Source organism: Petromyzon marinus, chromosome 16 (assembly GCF_048934315.1).
Source record: "Petromyzon marinus isolate PM22_M1 ecotype Great Lakes invasive population chromosome 16, UKy_Petmar_22M1.pri1.0, whole genome shotgun sequence".
NCBI lineage: Eukaryota > Metazoa > Chordata > Hyperoartia > Petromyzontiformes > Petromyzontidae > Petromyzon > Petromyzon marinus.
The window spans coordinates 18,065,659-18,084,867 of record NC_133682.1 but is presented as its reverse complement, the minus strand read 5'-3'; the positions used below and the strand labels follow the sequence as shown (position 1 = coordinate 18,084,867).

The 19,209-nt window shown below is 43.6% G+C and overlaps 1 protein-coding gene across 1 annotated transcript in view; it reads left to right on the top strand.

Annotated features, from left to right (window-relative positions):
* Window positions 1-18,353, top strand: part of LOC142924706 (exosome complex exonuclease RRP44-like) — a 53,011-nt gene extending 34,658 nt beyond the window's left edge. The window contains exons 2-4 of the mRNA XM_076067361.1: window positions 12,008-12,163; window positions 14,024-14,146; window positions 16,136-18,353. Of these exons, the coding sequence (XP_075923476.1) occupies window positions 12,008-12,163; window positions 14,024-14,146; window positions 16,136-16,213 (357 nt within the window). The 3' untranslated portion in view covers window positions 16,214-18,353. The remainder of the gene's footprint in view (window positions 1-12,007; window positions 12,164-14,023; window positions 14,147-16,135) is intronic.
* Window positions 18,354-19,209: the final 856 nt, after the last annotated feature.

Sequence of the window (19,209 nt, the reverse complement as noted above, 5' to 3'; positions counted from 1 at the left end):
AGGGAAAAAAGTATTTAATCCCCTGCTGATTTTGTACGTTTGCCCACTGACAAAGAAATGATCAGTCTATCATTTTAATTGTAGGTTTATTTGAACAGTGAGAGACAGAATAACAACAAAAAATCCAGAAAAACGCATGTCAAAAATGTTATGAATTTATTTGCATTTTAATGAGGGAAATAAGTATTTGACCCCTCTGCAAAACATGACTTAGTACTTGGTGGCTAAACCCTTGTTGGAAATCACAGAGGTCAGACGTTTCTTGTAGTTGGCCACCAGGTTTGCACACATCTCAGGAGGGATTTTGTCCCACTCCTCTTTGCAGATCTTCTCCAAGTCATTAAGGTTTCGAGGCTGACGTTTGGCAACGCGAACCTTCAGCTCCCTCCACAGATTTTCTATGGGATTAAGGTCTGGAGACTGGCTAGGCCACTCCAGGACCTTAATGTGTTTCTTCTTGAGCCACTCCTTTGTTGCCTTGGCCGTGTGTTTTTGGTTATTGTCATGCTGGAATACCCATCCACGACCCATTTTCAATGCCCTGGCTGAGGGAAGGAGGTTCTCACCCAAGATTTGATGGTACATGGCCCCGTCCATCGTCCCTTTGATGCGGTGAAGTTGTCCTGGCCCCTTAGCAGAAAAACACCCCCAAAGCATAATGTTTCCACCTCCATGCTTGACGGTGGGGATTGTGTTCTTGGGGTCATAGGCTGCATTCCTCCTCCTCCAAACACGGCGAGTTGAGTTGATGCCAAAGAGCTCCATTTTGGTCTCATCTGACCACAACACTTTCACCCAGTTGTCCTCTGAATCATTCAGATGTTCATTGGCAGGGAAAAAAGTATTTGATCCCCTGCTGATTTTGTACGTTTGCCCACTGACAAAGAAATGATGAGTCTATATTTTTAATGGTAGGTTTATTTGAACAGTGAGAGACAGAATAACAACAAAAAAATCCAGAAAAATGCATGTCAAAAATGTTATAAATTAATTTGCATTTTAATGAGGGAAATAAGTATTTGACCCCCTCTCAATCAGAAAGATTTCTGGCTCCCAGGTGTCTTTTATACAGGTAACGAGCCGAGGTTAGGAGCACACTCTTAAAGGGAGTGCTCCTAATCTCAGCTTGTTACCTGTATAAAAGACACCTGTCCACAGAAGCAATCAATCAATCAGATTCCAAACTCTCCACCATGGCCAAGACCAAAGAGCTCTTCAAGGATGTCGGACAAGATTGTAGACCTACACAAGGCTGGAATGGGCTACAAGACCATTGCCAAGCAGCTTGGTGAGAGGTGAGAAGAGTTAAAGCGATTATTCGCAAATGGAAGAAACACAAAAGAACGGTCAATCTCCCTTGGTCTGGGGCTCCATGCAAGATCTCACCTCGTGGAGTTGCAATGATCATGAGAACGGTGAGGTCGTGGATGGGTATTCCAGCATGACAATGACCCAAAACACACGGCCAAGGCAACAAAGGAGGGGCTCAAGAAGAAGCACATTAAGGTCCTGGAGTAGCCTAGCCAGTCTCCAGACCTTAATCCCATGGAAAATCTGTGGAGGGAGCGGAAGGTTCGAGTTGCCAAACGTCAGCCTCGAAACCTTAATGACTTGGAGAAGATCTGCAAAGAGGAGTGGGACAAAATCCCTCCTGAGATGTGTGCAAACCTGGTGGCCAACTACAAGAAACGTCTGACCTCTGTGATTGCCAACAAGGGTTTTGCCACCAAGTGCAGAGGGGTCAAATACTTATTTCCCTCATAATGCAAATCAATTCATAACATTTTTGACATGCATTTTTCTGGATTTTGTTGTTATTCTGTCTCTCACTGTTCAAATAAACCTACCATTAAAATATAGACTGATCATTTATTTGTCAGTGGGCAAACGTACAAAATCAGCAGGGGATCAAATACTTTTTCCCTCAATGTATATGTGCTTTCTTGAGCAGGGGGACCTTGCGTGCGCTGCAGGATTTCAGTCCTTAACGGCGTAGTGTGTTACCAATTGTTTTCTTGGTGACTATGGTCCCAGCTGCCTTGAGATCATTGACAAGATCCTCCCGTGTAGTTCTGGGCTGATTCCTCACCGTTCTCATGATCATTGCAATTCCACGAGGTGAGATCTTGCATGGAGCCCCAGGCCGAGGGAGATTGACAGTTCTTTTGTGTTTCTTCTATGATGCGCACCAACTGTTGTCACCTTCTCACCAAGCTGCTTGGCAATGGTCTTGTAGCCCATTCCAGCCTTGTGTAGGTCTATAATCTTGTCCCTGACATCCTTGGAGAGCTCTTTGGTCTTGGCCATGGTGGAGAGTTTGGAATCTGATTGATTGATTGCGTCTGTGGACAGGTGTCTTTTATACAGGTAGCAAGCTGAGATTAGGAGCACTCCATTTAAGAGTGTGCTCCTAATCTCAGCTCGTTACCTGTATAAAAGACACCTGGGAGCCGCTTTCTGATTGAGAGGGGGTCAAATACTTATTTCCCTCATTAAAATGCAAATCAACATTTTTGACATGCGTTTTTCCGGATTTTTTTGTTGTTTTTCTGTCTCTCACTGTTCAAATAAACCTACCATTAAAATTATAGACTGATAATTTCTTTGTCAGTGGGCAAACGTACAAAATCAGCAGGGGATCGAATACTTTTTTCCCTCATTGTATGTGAGGAGTCTGTGGGTCGCAACAGCACGTACGTCTGGAAGTAGGACATTCCAGACTAAGAGGGTTCATAATGGCCGTGTCAACGAGACTGAACCAGCCAGCACAACTCACTGCTAATAACACATCACATAATTCACCCTTAAGCAATTGTTCAATCAATTAATTAAATCACTACAATTAAAATCAAAGAATATCCCAGAACAAACACTTCGCACTCTCCTCCGTCAGCCACCTGCATCGACAATAGAAACGCATCAGTCCAGCAGTGGATAAAACCTGGTGTGGGAGGTATGGGGGGGCGGCTTACACTTGTGGTGGACAGCAGGGGGGTGGCTGCATGCAGTAGCCATCGCAGATCAAGCGGTAGAACTTGTCATCGACTGCCATGCACCAGGGTAAGGGGCCTCTCCTACACCCACACACATCACACACCGAGCGGTACACACGTCACACCGAGGAGCACGCACGTCACACACCGAGCAGGTTGCACAGGTCTCCTTTATCAAGACAAACGTGGAGCAGATTACAACTACAACTCTTCTACGCCTGTCACAATGCCCCCCTCTCCCCCCCCCCCCCAGTTTATGGGGGGGCGCGGGCCTCACTCCCCCCTTCGCGTCAGCCCCCCCTAATAAATGGTCCGGTTGCATTGTGAATGCACCACTCGAATGACGTGCAGTCCCGTGGCGCACTGTAACGGGCTCGTGATTTACTCAATAAAATTCAACGTAAAAAAATAAAAACGATCCCAAGACATTATTTAAAATAATGTATGGCCATCGTGTGTCAGCATCACAGGCGAAAATTGGCATGTAAAAAAAAACTTCACTGCGACTCACTCAATTGGGATTGCTCGCAGCAAACAGCACTTGACCTGCTTACAGGTTAGGTGCTGAATAACCGTGTGTCACACAGAGAACAGTTGCCACTGAGGCTGCCCTTTTCAAATGCTTGAGATGAGATGTGATTATCGCGTGTAAATGTACACACTAAAATAACGAAAAAATTATAAGCGAACTATTATCGTTTCAGGTGGCAGGGTGGTGCAGCGGTGATCTTTGACCCTCGCAACAAGAAGGGCCTTGGTTAATGATCCGACTGGCACTTTGCGGAGTTTTCTACGTTCTCACCTTTGTTCTGTATGGGTTATCCAGTTTGCTCACATAGCTAGAAAACACACAATCACAATGTAACTGGGTATTGGCCAAGCATCCCAATGCTAAAGTTACCTGCAAATTACTTTATTGGGATGACACTCGGCAGCAGAGCCGGATGATGGCATTGCTGGGGCCCTATGCCATTGTCAAGTTTAAGAGGCCCCTTCTATGAATGCCTGTATATTTTTGTCAGCAGAATGAAAATAACTGCTTTGGAGAGTCTTTTTTTCTCACCGATCTTTATTTATTAAGCAATTATGTTAAAACTCGAAACCTCGTGTCCATTTCTTGTTTCGTATTTAGAGATCCCCCCCCTCTCTTAATGCGAGGCCCTGAGCTGCAAGTGTGGCCGGTCTGAGCTCGCCTGTGATGAATCACACGTATAATTGTGCACTCTAATTTTCTATGGGTGGCCAGGAGAATTTATTATTATTTAAGTGAATGCAATGGTGATCAGGGGATTGGATCCAGAGCCCCACGTACACAGTAGAGTACAAGGGAACGCCCACAATACAGATTTGAGCTGACCTGCGGATTGAGAAATTGAACTGTTTTGTGACGTGGAGGGTGTTTCTGACCGCTATTATGACCGACCCGTCCCGACGGGAGGAGAGAGGACAGGGTGGACCGGCTGCATGAGCTTACTCTCCGGCACTGCACAGCACAACATCGCCTCCCTACTGCAAAAATACTCGGCAGGACCCTCCTGAAAATGAAAGTCTTCGGAATCAGTGAGGCCTGTCCTTGGGAGGACAGGCGTAGTCTTGGTCGTCACAAGCGAACATTTGTTTCTCCACATGAATTTGTATCCCCGGGTTACCATCAGGGCTGGGCGCTGCAAGCTTAGCTTCTGAGATCTGATGAGACTGGCCGTTTTTTAAAAGGTAATTTCGGCATCTGGAGCCCAAGCATGCAACAACTTTATGCAACTTCTTGGTTATTTTGATAAAGTCACGTAGAATGGAAATAAAATAATAAAAATAAAACATAATAAAAAATAAAATTCTCACGACGTTTCTGCCAAAACACAAGTAGCCTTCTTCAGGTGAAGGAACAGAACTGTCGGGACAACAGTGCTTCAATAACTGCTGCTAAGATTCCCAGCGTCTTTTAAGCTAGGTGGGAGAGGTAAAGCGCCTTGACAAAGGAGTTTACATATCAAACAGGAGAATTTAGCATTGAAATAGCTGTGTTAAAGTGTTGGATCATCAGGGTGTTAAAGTCAGAAATAAGCATGTAACTGGGAGATTAGCATGATGTTAATGTGAGGGATTAGCATGTGACTGGTCACGGAAATAGCTATGTTAAAGTCAAAGTTTACATCTCAACAGAGGCGTTTAGTATATGGACGCTAAAGGACTGCAACTACCAAACTATCATACAATAAACCGATGTGAAAAAAATAAGTATAAACAACATCAATATAATAAATGTACTCAATATGTTCTTCAATACGTTGAGCTATAAACATAAAGTAACTGAGTATACACTACACTATATAATGAATACCATATAGTAAACGAATTAATAAAACTAAAATATAAACTACATCAATGTTATTAATAAACTCTATATACTCTCCAATCAGCTGAGCTACTAACAATAAGTCATTATACATTACAATGCCATATGGCGAAAAAAAGGGTGGCGGTTTTTTCCTTCTTTCCAACGTTAGCACCACGGAGAGCGACGAGCCTCGTTCAGACGGACGAGTCCCTCCATGCTCGGAACGGAGGAGGGGGGAGAAACAGCCACGATGTGCTGCTCTGTCCTGTGTTGCGTTACAACCATGCCATAAACTAGACTACTATACATTGTAACGTTATACCTTCCAATCTAAACTACATTGTATAATATCGTATACACAGCCCAATGTAAGCTCGAACATTATGCAGTATATTTATATGTCTTCAACTAAACTTTTTCCTACATTACACGACTATACACCGTAATATACACTACCATAGACAAACCCACCCTTGAATTATAAAATGCGTTACTTTACACTACCCTATACTTTAGACTGTAAAATGTTAGACTTGTAATATTACACTATGTATTATTCTACCAACCCTACTGTATACCACACTGCTGTATATTCACAATAAAATTACGATACTATATATTGCCTTATGAATTATGTTAAACATTACAATGTTATACTATTTATTATTATGTAACATGCTATAAACCATACCATTGACCGGCGTGTGAAGAGGCAGTGCCAGCGAATGGACTGCAGTCTGAATGTCACCATAAAATACAATCAATTAAGAACTGAAATTGTTTATAACGTCTTTCCAATGAAATTTTGATTTAAAGCTTTCGTGACTGCAGTAATTAATATGCTTAGTTCTTTCGGTAAAGTCACGTTGAAGGGAAACAACAAAATAATAAAATATGTATAAAACAATAAAAATTCTCACGACGTTTCGACCATAACACAAACCAATTCCTCAACCACATCAATTCCATACACCCAGCCATCAGATTCACCATGGAGGTCGAAAAAGATGGCAAGCTACCCTTTTTGGATGTCCTAATTAAAAGGAGACCTGATGGTTCAATGAGCCACTCTGTCCACAGGAAAGCTACGCATACGAATGCTTACTTAAAACTGGATTCCCACCACCATCCATGTCAGAAGAACTCCCTCATCAAGACTCTATAGCATAGAGCCCAATGCATTTCCGACCAGGAACACATTGCCAGTGAACTTAAGCACGTACACCAAGCTCTCAAGGCTAATGGTTACTCCGACTACACAATCCGCAAAGCCATCACTCCAGCCATGAAGAAGGATCCTCTTGAGGAGCCATTCAAAACCATCACCTTACCCTACATTGCGGGGGTCACAAAAAAGATCTCCAAAATCCTGAATAAACACAAGATCCAGGTCCGATTCAACACAGTACATAAAATCCGTGATCTGGTTCCGTCTGTAAAAGATGTGGTTCCAGACATACAGTACCCGGGCGTCTACAAACTAAGTTGCCTCTGTGGTAGCAGTTACATTGGAGAAACCAAACGACATATCTGGGACCGCATCCGTGAATATAAAGCAGACTTGAAACACGGTAGGACGAGCACCTCAGCCGTGGCAGATCACTGTTATAATTCAGTGGGCTCACATGACATTGACTTCTCCAAGACGGACGTTCTCTGCAAGCCATCCGGCTACCATGAGAGATTCGTTCATGAGGCCATCCACATATACAAACACAGAAACAATTTCAACCGAGAAGATGGATTCTGGCTTAGTAACCATTGGAAAGATGTTATAAACCATTTTGGTACTTAATTGATTGTATTTTATGGTGACTTTCAGATCGCAGCCCATTCACTGCCACTGCCTCTTAATACCTTTCACACGACGGTCAATGGTATGGTTTATAGCAGGGGTGTCCAAACTTTTGTTTCCCGAGGGCCACATACAGAAAAATATACGAAGGATTGGGCCACTCACTAGACGTGAGGTATACTGCCTCACTTCTCATGCACTAATATTGTCAAAATCAATCAAATGCAGGTAAATTACGTTTGATTATTGAACATGTTTGAAGAAAAAAAGCCTCCATCATAGCTCTTCATTAGTAGATTTTAATTTTATTTTTTACAAAAAGGTTGGCAGGTAATTCTCTGAGTGACAGCCTCAGATTGGTTCTTAGGGTGTTGATCCCCCTTCATTGTCCATATGAAGGGAGAGACAAGAAGACAAATAGGGGATGTGGATATTTCAAGCTTATTACACAAATAAATTATTGGGCTTGTTAACACATCAACTAACGTTTGTTAAAAAAATTGTCATCAACTTTAATTGACTGAATTTATGAAGTAATTGGGCTTATTAACAAATGAAAACGGTGTGTATATTTTTAACTCACCTGTAATGGGAATAATGTTACGCTCAGTGGGAGCAGTGATGCTGCGCTTTGGTCTGAAGGATAGCTGGCAGGTCAGGAGTAAGTTTGGTGGTTGAGATGCGAAGGACGTCACGGAGATGGCTGTCGGTCATTCTGGTTCTCAGCCTGCTTTTGTTCAGCGTTAACAGAGAGAATGTCTGCTCACATATGTATGTTGAGCCGAACAGACTCATCATTCGTTTTGCATGGCGTCTCGTCAGAGGAAACTTGGCCTTTTCCAAACTCCGGTAGAAGTCAGGTAGGGAGAGAAGCTGATGCTGATTCTTCAGAGAATCATCACACTGAATTTCGATCAGTTCTAATTGCAGACTCTCCTCCACTTCTTTTGCATCCATTGAAAACGGAGCCGCAAACAGTGTGATTTCCTTCTCAATGACAGAAAAATCTTGGAAGCGCTGACTGAATTCTGTCATGAGAGATGTGATCACACACACATATTCTCCCATTTTTGCAGAGAGCTTGGCATTTGGAAATGCGCATTGATTTCGGTCAGCGTGGGGAAGTGTGCTACATTGAAGTTGCGCAGTTGTGACTCGAAGAGACGGAGCTTCGCACGGAATGCTTTCATGTGCACATACAGCTGTGGTACCAGCTGCTCTTTGCTTTGTAGTCTCTTGTTCGGGGTGTTGAGATGATCAGTGAGATCAACTAAAAAAGCCAGGCCTGCCAACCATAAAGGGTCACTGATCTCATGGAGAGGTCTGCCCTTTTCTTTCAAAAACTTGTCGATATTTGATCTCAGGGAATAAAACCACTGCAGCACGGAGCCGCGACTGAGCCAGCGCACTTGAGAATGGTAGAGTAGGTCCCCGTATTCAGCATCGACATCAGAGAGGAACGCTTGCAATTCTCTGTGGTAAAGCCCTCGGGCCATATATTTTTTTGACATTTTTCACAACTGTGTTCATCACATCGCCAAGCTGGATTATCTTGGCACAGAGGGCTTCTTGGTAGATGATACAGTGCATTTTAACAGTCTCACCTCCGCTCTCCTGCACCTTGGCACTCACCATAGAAGCCATTCCTTTGCGCTCGCCTGTCATTGCTGGAGCCCCATCCGTTGTAATTCCACACAGCTTGTCCCATTTAAGTCCAGCCTGGTTAATTGAATCTGACACAGCTTCAAACATGTCCTTCCCAGATGTTGTCCCCTTTAGACTCTGAAGATCAAGCAGTTCCTCCATAATGCAAAAATTCTCATCAACTCCCTGCAAAAAAATTAACAGCCGTGCAGTGTCCGTGGCATCTGTGCTCTCATCACATGCAATCGAGTAAAAATCGAAAGCACAAGCTTTATCTGACACTTGCTGTTTTAAGTTAGCCGACAAGTCTTCAATTCGCCGCACAACCTTATTTCTGGACAACACTAACATCGTTAAAATCCTGCAATTTCTCCAGGCACATTCCCACGACTTTAGTGAGGCACTGTTTGATGAAGTCACCGTCTGAGAAAGGTTTCCCGTGTAGGGCAATGAGTTGAGTTACTTCATTGCTGGCTATTGTTGCATTTTCTTGAGCTTTGTTAGCACGGAAAAAAAAACCCTGCTGCTGCGTTAGCAGGCTAGCTTGCCATTTGCTTTACCTTCTCTCTCCGCTCGGCACCAGTGTAGGACGTGAAGGTCTGATGTTTCGTTTCATAATGCCGTCGTACATTGTACTCTTTCATCACGGCAACACTCTCATTACAAATCAAACAAACACACTTCCCCTTGGTTTCAATGAAAAAAAATTCATTTTTCCACCGAGTCTGAAATTTTCTGCACTCGCTTGCAATCTTGCGTCTCTTCGGTTCCGGCATTTCTGGTGACCCTGAGCAAATGTTTTCTTCGATTGCTTGCTTTGTGGAGACGCTGCCTTGTTCAAGACAATAGCGCCATCTAGTGTTTAAATTAAGAAATGCAATACAGTGGGCCATAGTCCATTATATTTTTAAACTTTGATACGGGCCAATTAAAAATGGATGGCGGGCCGCAGTTGGCCCGCGGGCCGTAGTTTGGACACCCCTGGTTTATAGCATGTTATATAATAATAAATAGTATAACATTGTAATGTTTAACAATTCATAAGGCAATATATAGTATTGTAATTTTATAGTGAATATACAGCTGTGTGGTATACAGTAGGGTTGGTAGAATAATACATAGTGTAATATTACAAGTCTAATATTTTACAGTCTAAAGTATAGGGTAGTCTAAAGTAACGCATTGTATAATTCAAGGGTGGGTTTGTCTATGGTAGTGTATATTACGGTGTATAGTTGTGTAATGTAGGAAAAAGTTTATTTGGAGACATCAATATAATGCATAATGTTAGAGCTTACATTGGGCTGTGTATACGATATTATACAATGTAGTTTAGATTGGAAGGTATAACATTACAATGTATAGTAGTCTAGTTTATGGCATGGTTGTAACGCAACAGGACAGAGCAGCACATCGTGGCTGTTTTTCCCCCCTCCTCCGTTCCGAGCATGGATGGACTCGTCCGTCTGAACGAGGCTCGTCGCTCTCCGTGGTGCTAACGTTGGAAAGAAGGAAAAAACCGCCACCCATTTTTTTCGCCATATGGCATTGTAATGTATAACGACTTATTGTTAGTAGCTCAGCTGATGGAGAGTATATAGAGTTTATTGATAACATTGATGTAGTTTGTATTTTAGTTTTTTTATTAGTTTACTATATGGTATTCATTAGATAGTGTAGTGTATACCCAGTTACTTTATGTTTATAGCTCAATTTATTGAAGAATATATTGAGTACATTTATTATATTGATGAAGTTTCTACTTAGTTTTTTTTTCACATCGGTTTATTGTATGATAGTTGGGTAGTTGCAGTCCTTTAGCGTCCATATACTAAATGCCTTTGTTGAGATGGAAAATTTGACTTTAACATAGCTATTTCCGTGACCAGTCACATGCTAATCCCTCACATTAACATCATGCTAATCTCCCAGTTACATGCTAATTTCTGACTTTAACACCCTGCTGATCCAACACTTTAACGCAGCTATTTCAATGCTAAATTATCCTGTTTGATATGTAAACTCCTTTGTCAAGGCGCTTTACCTCTCCCACCTAGTTTAAACGACACTGCGAATCTTAGCAGCATTCATTGAAGTGCTGTCGTCCTGACAGTTCTGTTCCTTCACCTGATGAAGGCCACTTGTGTTGTGGCCGAAACGTCATGAGAATATTATTGTGTTATTTTATTTTATCAATTTATTATTTTATTCTCATTCTACGTGACTTTACCGAAAGAACCAAAGAAGATTAACAAAGATAATTTCCACCAGCAGATGGTGCTAGAACGTGGTATGTCCAGAGTACAGTATTCTATCACAGCGTTAAATCCATCTGAGTCATTGATTGCGTAGCTTTCTGGTGGATCGTGAAACCCGCTGAGATCCACCAGAATGAATCGCGGTGCTTGGTGGATTAATACCGCTGCTCCGTTGGCATCTCGTGGCCATACCGCAGCCTGTATCTACTGTAAATTTAATCTTCATATTAAATAGAGGCTACAACAAATGTGAATATTGTTGTTGTTGTTGTCTCCCTGTACCGTTACAGATACTCGGATGTGATTGTGCACCGGCTGCTGGCCGTGTGCGTGGGCGCCGACCCCACGTACCCGGCGCTCACCGACAAGCAGAAGCAGCAGCAGCTCTGCAACAATCTCAACTACCGCCACAAGATGGCGCAGTACGCCCAACGCTCGTCTGTAGCTTTCCACACGCAGGTGGGAGGCGGAAGTGTGGGCCACGTGGAGCTTGCACGGCGTGTGCTTAGGCACCTGATAATGCGTCCATTCGTCTCTTGAAAACCATTTTTAAGGTCACGAAAGCAGGCATCGTATTGTGCGTGTAGTAAGAATCAATTGTTTTCTATTCGCACGCTTACGTGTGGTGGTGCCGTGGCTGTACTGGTTGGCTACACTTGACATTGCTTTTCAGCATTCTTCTGTGTTTGCTGAAAAACCTAGTCACTTGGCACATTTGCCCATGATGTGACAACTTTATTTGATTGGCTCTGTCAGGTGATGGAGGATTATAGTCAATACAATTGACATTGTACCTTCACGATTGAACTCAAAATAATCCCCATGACATGATGCCAATAGCACAACTGGAATAAATTAGCGGGGGGATGCAGGAAAATTACCTTAAATTTTGTTAAATAATTATGGGCTTGGTAAGTGATGCGCGTGTGTCTGCTCTTTGCCACGTAGTGGTGATTAACGGCTGTTGTTGTTGTGGTCTCAGTTGTTCTTCAAGACTAAGAGAGTGGTGAGCGAAGAGGGCTTCGTGCTGTTTGCGCGCAAAAACGCCGTGGTGGTGCTCATTCCCAAGTACGGCTTGGAGGGGACGGTTTTCTTTGACTCCAAAGATCTCAAGCTCAACGTTACCTTCGACGAGGAGGTAGGGCATGTGTTCACTTAACCGGGAGACATTGGCATTTCCTGAACGGCTGAATTCTGCATTTAAACCCAGGACTGGCTTAATGCACTGGGACCCAAGCCCCCTGACCATCTCTCTACGATTAGGTTTCTATCAGACACACAGACACTTGGTTTAAGGTGGAAGAACGCAGTGAGATACGAAGCTCCGTTTTTTTTGCCATTTGGCAGTGTGGACTATTACAGAGGAAGTTACACCAGTGGATACATTAGAGCCGGATGGCTCACAGGGCTATACCAAAATAAACTGAAACTGAATTAAATGATGTAAATGCGTTTCAAATATAAAACTGTCACAATTAAATTTGCTTTGGAAATAACTGCCATGACGGAGCCCGTATTGTCACGGAGAGGACATCACATTAAAAATACAGTAAAATCCTTCAGATCCGGAAGAATTATAGAGAAAATCTAATGCTTTCTGTAAACAATGAGAAACTCGAAGGGCAGAAAAGTACTTGTAGAATAAAATAAATGAGGGAAATAGTAGTTGATGCAAAAAGTGATCTCTAGATGGCAAAAAGCACATTTGTCATCAGTGGATCCGGTCCTTTCCAGCATGCCTTGCATGCCGCATTACATTGTCACTCTGCGTGGATAATGCACACAGCCTAATTTGGACCAGAAGCTCAAAAGGGTCAACATTTGCAGCCATATTTTAGGTATGTTCTTAACTGCAATTGTGCACTCCATATAACCTAAGGGGGGTTGCATCTACTCCTTAATGATGGCCAAATAAGGCTTTAAAATTCCTTGGCTGGCCCGCACATCACGATCCCTCGGTTGGTTTGGTCATTGCAGCCATCGGCTTCTCATGCCTGATTTTCAGCTCGCGGTGAGGTGGCCCAAGCGGTATTGCATTCGCTGTGTGTTGTGGAGATTTGTGTTTCAAACTCGGTGGCCACTCCGGTTAATACTGTGGTGTGTCTTCTTTGGTTCTTTCGGTAAAGTCACGTAGAATGAGAATAAAATAATAAATTGATAAAATAAAATAGCACAATAATATTCTCACGACGTTTCGGCCACAACACAAGCGGCCTTCATCAGGTGAAGGGACGAGACTGTGTTGTGGCCGAAACGTCGTGAGAATATTATTGTGTTATTTTATTTTATCAATTTATTATTTTATTCTCATTCTACGTGACTTTACCGAAAGAACCAAAGAAGATGAATCCTTGCAGTCACGAAATCTTTAAATCGAAACTGTGGTGTGTATTAAGCGTAAAATATTTACAGGCTATCCGCTTTAACAGTGGACGTTAAAAGATCCTGTAACGTTATTCGTGTGCCAGCATCATGGTCCAAGGTTGGCAAATTACATGCAAATGACTTATTTGGGGAGCACATATCAATCGTTCGCCTCCTTTTACAAAGACGTAGCAGTGACCTTGAATGCAAACGTTTTGAGAATCAGTGAGGCTTTTCTGAGTGACCCATGTAATAGTATGAATAATAACGTTGGGTTTACGTCAATCCGTGCTTGTGTGCAGGGCACTTGGCAGAGAGCAGTCAGCGGTAGTGTAGCGGTTAGCGCTCTGCGCTACGATCCCGGCGACTTGGGTTCGATTCCTTCGCACGGTCAACACCAGTGATGATTATCTGAACCGGTCCTGGGCCTCGCCTAGGTTGACTCGGAACTCAATTGAATGCCTGGTGCGGTGTGTAAACATCGCCACTGGGGAGACAAAGGCGGCCGGGCATGGCGCTGGCAACCCACCCCCTTGTGTGCCGTGCCGGCCTTCATCTGTGCTCCTCGCCAACAGCACTTGCCCCAACAGTCTGTTAAGGCTACATTGGAGATATGTCTTTGTGTTTTGTGTAGGGCCCCACGCTGTGCGTGGAGGGCATCGCGCTGAACATGTTCGACCGCGTGTGCGTGCGCGTGTCGCTGGATTCGTCCAACCTGCAGCACCAGCGGATCCGCATGCACCTCGTCCGCCCGGAGGTACTCACCGTGCGGCGCGATGCGCAACCTCGGAATACCACCGATTTGTATTGTGACCATGCTGCTGTTGCTGCTTGCTGCGCCAGCAGTAGTGCACAAAAAACAAACGCTCGCCGCATCGGAACGTCAGCGGGCCGAAAATTAATGGCACAAGCCACAGCATAGCGCTTGTTGCCATGCAACCCAAACTGTGGGATCGTATAGTAAACCCATAGAGACACAGAGATACATAGGAGATACAGAGAGACCCATTATGATTCCTAGAGATTCATAGAGACTCATACAGATACATAGCAGTGCATTAAAAACAAGCTCCTGTACGATTGTGGCCATGCAACCCAAACTATGGACTACATTTTACACCACTGTAGTCTGCGCTCCTTGAATGGAGGGGGTGGCAAGATGACACAAACTCTCTCCTGAGGCTCTCCCGTAGCTATCAGACCCATACATTGGCATTTAGCCCCTGAACGTAATACCCTTATAACACAGGAATAAAATATAAACTCCGGTCTTGGATGGAAAAAATATATGTATAGCTAGCATTTTGAGCTGCAGTCTGTTGTCCTATACCTCCTGTAACTGGCAAATTGGATTTAACGCGATGATGAATGTATGAAGGAACGCATTTTTTGTATAACGCGGATCCAAACTGGATATAACTCGGTTGAATGAATGGAACTACGTCGCGCGAGTAGGAATAAGCGGTCGTAACGGCTGCCTCGGCGTAGCATCACACAAGGCGGGATGCTGCTGGATGCTTCTAGATGCTACCCACGTTCCTTAGTCTTTGTTCAGCCTGTGTTACGCATCTCACGCGTTATTGCGGACTGCGCTTTACCCCATATAATATATTATTTATTATAACACGATTTTTCCAAAACGCGGTGTTCTTGAGGTACGCAACTACCGTATTATAGAACAGACTGTATATCCAAAGACTATGGGACACTATCCCTACCTATATCAGTTGTGACTGTCCGTGTGTTTAAATCCAGCTTGAAAACATCGTTATTAATTGGCTTTTCCTGGATTCTGATTGGTTATTACTGTGAGAGGAATCATTATGATTAGCTTTTATTGCATTTTGCATGCTGTGTAAAGTGTCAGTATCACTGTCATTATTGTTATTATCGGCTTTTACTTTATTTCTATTGGCTTGTATCTATACTTGAGTAGTTTTTTAATGTCCAGTGCTTTTTTGAGATATTTCGATATGCAAGGTGCTGTATAAAATAGATTTTTATTATGGCCCTAGTTCATTGCACAAGAAGGGCCATTATCTGAAACGTGACCTATTTAAATGATGAATGCGAGTTCTCAAGATACCAAGCTAAGTCAGGGTGTGGGAGCCTTGGTAGATATCAGATTTCTTAACAAAACTCCATGAGTCTGTTCTGCATGGGTTTCCTCCGGGTTCTCTGGTTTCCTCCCATATCTAAAAATAAGCATGCGTTGAAACTGGTATTAAGGTAGTTTACGTATCGCCATGGGCGGCAGGGTGGCACATTGGTAAACCCTTGTGTCTTGCAGCAAGAAAACTGGGTTTGATTCCCAACTAGAGTGTGTTACTGTGTGGAGTTGTCATCTTCTCTCCCCGTGTTCCTCAAAAGTCTTCAGACTTGGCGAAGTTTTTCAGTGTTAATAAGTGTAATGATAACGTATCACATTTGTTGGAAATACTCGCATATGTGTGTGTGAGAGCATTGGTGTAGTGGTTAGCACGCTGCGCTATGAACCCGGCAACCCAATTCCCACTCACCGCCAACACCAATGAGGATTATCTGAACTGCTGTTTTGCCTACCCAAGGTCAACTCTTTCTTAAATGAGTACCTGGTGCAGTGTGTAAACATCAGCACTGGGGAGAGGTGTTGGCCACTTACCCCCTCGTGGGCCATGCCGCCTAACAGCAGCACAGTCTGTTAAAGGCTTATTTGGGTGACTATCTTTGTTGTACGTTTGTGCCATTTGTGTGTCCGCTGTCACAGATTCCAGGCTACAACCCTGCGGAGTCCACCCCATGGGGCTCGCCTTCTCCCCGGCCTAAGAAACCCAGACAGCACTAGTGTATCGTGGATGCGGTGTCAACAAGATGTCGGAGGAGGTGCATGAGTGGGCACACACTCTGGGTTTTACATCTGCAGAGTTAATTAAGTGTACATTGTGCTCGCAAGCAGAGGTGAACAATTGAAAAAAAAAGCAGTGGCGGTTATGAGAAATGTTTCCCAGAAGTAACAGACGGTTTGCACTCTGAACTTGCAATCCAGAGTTCACCGGTTCTTCGTTCTCCTGGCGCAGCGGTTCAAATGGTAGCGCATTTTTTTTTTTAGAATTTTTACCTTGCCAACCAGTACAATCAGCCAATTAAGGTGTATACGCGTCAAGATGTATGAAAGGTTTAGGATATCTTATGCCCCACTTCTTTGCCAGCCAAGACACTGACCCCCTTGTGATGAAGGTGATTTCACAAAAATATTGGTTACTGAATCGGTGGTGTGTATTGACTAACGCAGCAGTGTCCAACCCACAAAGCACTGTGATCCATTCTGGTATATCTCAACATGTTCCGTGATCTACCAGCAATATATGACCAACAGTTACCCGGATGGATTTAACCGACTAATAGAACACTGTAGACATGCCAAGTGCTAGTGCGATCTATTGGTTTAAAATATATATTATTAATCCATTAATTCTTAGTCGGGGATTTTGTTTTGCCATCTGCTATAACAAGAATTGCTTTATATTAGAGGTGTTTATTCCTATTTGTCCTGAGATCCACAATCAAAATCGTTTGCGATCATCCACCCATGGATCGCGATTCACATATCGGCTACCACTGATCTAACAGTTGAAAACCAGTTTAACACGTAGGCTTTCGCGACCAATATCCATAACACTGGTTTTTTGGGTTAGATCGCGTAATAAATATTTAAATGTGTCAGTAAACCCGCCACCACCCGACACAGCCAATTCGAAAGGTTTGTCACATTAACAGAACATGCCAATTCGTTACTAGTAACATCACACCGGTGTCTTGGAGAGCAAAGCCACAACATTTACAATCTGAGTACAATGTTTCACCAGTAATTACAACCAGCTTCATCAGGCGACAGCCAGATTCGTGGAGAATCCTCGTTCCTTAATGCGCATGCATAATGTGTGTTGATTAACATATAAATAACCCAATCGGCAATGGATACCCATAGTCATATGCATTCATTGATTCCCCTCCCAATTCGCGAAAGAAGTGCTCACAAGTGATGGCTGTCGCCTGATGAAGCTAGTTAGTGCTGGCGAAATGTTGTACTTAGATTGTAAATGGTGTGGCTTTGCTCTCCAACACACTGGTGGACTGTACTAGTAACGAATTGACATGTTCTGTTTACGTGACAAACCTTACTAATTGGCTGTCGGGTGGTGGTGGGTTTAACAACACATTTATATATTTAAACGATCTAACACATAAAACGTGTATTATAGTTAAAAACCTACAATTGTGCCAGGTTTGGCCTGTCGCAGTGGGCCATTAGGGTGGCCACTCGGAGGGCAAAGCTCTGGGGAATCCGAGCAAGAGCTTCGAAGTATGATTGTGCACGGTGACACCCGCAGGGGTCTCGTGATGGATGGCAAATGGAAGATTTTTTATCGCGAGAGGATTCCCTGCAAGGGATGTTAGGTTACTTATTCTTGTGAGGATGCCATTTACTGTATGAAGGGGCAGCGGTCAGCTGCATAGAACAGAGTATAAAATTCCCCGAGCTGTTGCTGTTTAAATCGTCGGTTTAACGGAGAATTTCACCTCAGGTTTTTTTACACAGCTGCCCCACCCCTCATCGGACTCTGTGCAATCACACAAGGAATGTTTTTGGAAAAAATGTCGGTGTCAGAAAATTGTAAGGTTTAATCGTTTACAAATGCGCATTTCGTTACAGCTTCTCTTGTCCTTTAGACGTGCAAAGATAATTTCTGACAAAATATTGACACGTTTTCAAATTTTTTCGTAAATGGTCGTAACTTTGCTCACGTATATACAGTACTTGGGCAATAATTCTGAGCTCCTGGAGTAATGGTAAAGATTTAAGCGAGTTGATGTCTTTGCGACTTTGTGTAAATGTGTTTAACATTTTTTAGCTGAATCGTATATTTACAAGCATGTACACATGAGTTATACGCGTTTATATACAAAATTAAACCGATTTATTTTCCATGCATCTTCTGTTATTTTGGTTACTTTAAGTTACGTTTTCCACTGCTGGATGAACATCTCGCCACGTGATGTTGGATGTCAGGTTTAGTTTGACCATACTTCACCATGCTGGTCACTGTTGGATGATAATAATGTCCACTTGCAATGCACCACTGCGCAGTATTCACTTGCCTTCGAATCGAGTCCTGCACCGCCGTTTCACATGCAAATTTGATTCTCAATCCCTGGGCCAACTTGCTCCTGATTAGCATGCGATTTGCCACATTTCGATCTCGGAGGTGATTAAATGCGCCGGCTTCCAGGCTTGTTGAGCCGCTCGGAGCCCAATTAACGAAAATTGTTGCCAAAGCAAAAGCGTGAGCTCGAATGTTTGTCCGTGTTCTTTTCAAACCACCAGTCGAACGCCGGCCTCTGCCCACTCCGACCGTGCGGAGGCCCTGGCCGTAGGGGAGGCCCTCATGGTGCCTCACGGCAAACGTGGGGCCCGGGTGGGCGCGTCGACGGTTGATCGCGTACAAGCGGTGCAACTCCCACAAATGAAACATCACACCTTGCTGATCTCGTGTCCAGGAGCATAAACGATCATCACGCAAACTCCGGTCATCCTCGCAGCAGCAGCTCTTGGCCATCGAACAAAGACGATCACCGCTTCCTTCCGATATTAGAAGCCACGAGCTATGAACGACTCGGAGGTTCGAGCAACCACAGCCGAGTGGGAAGGCAGCAGCAGCCCAGGCGGTGAGCCAGCTCCAAAATCCCCCAAGCACTGAAGTTCTCGATTTAGTACATTGAAAAACACGACGGTAAGTGAAACAACGTAAATCGAAACCAATTTTGCCATTCACTTGAGGG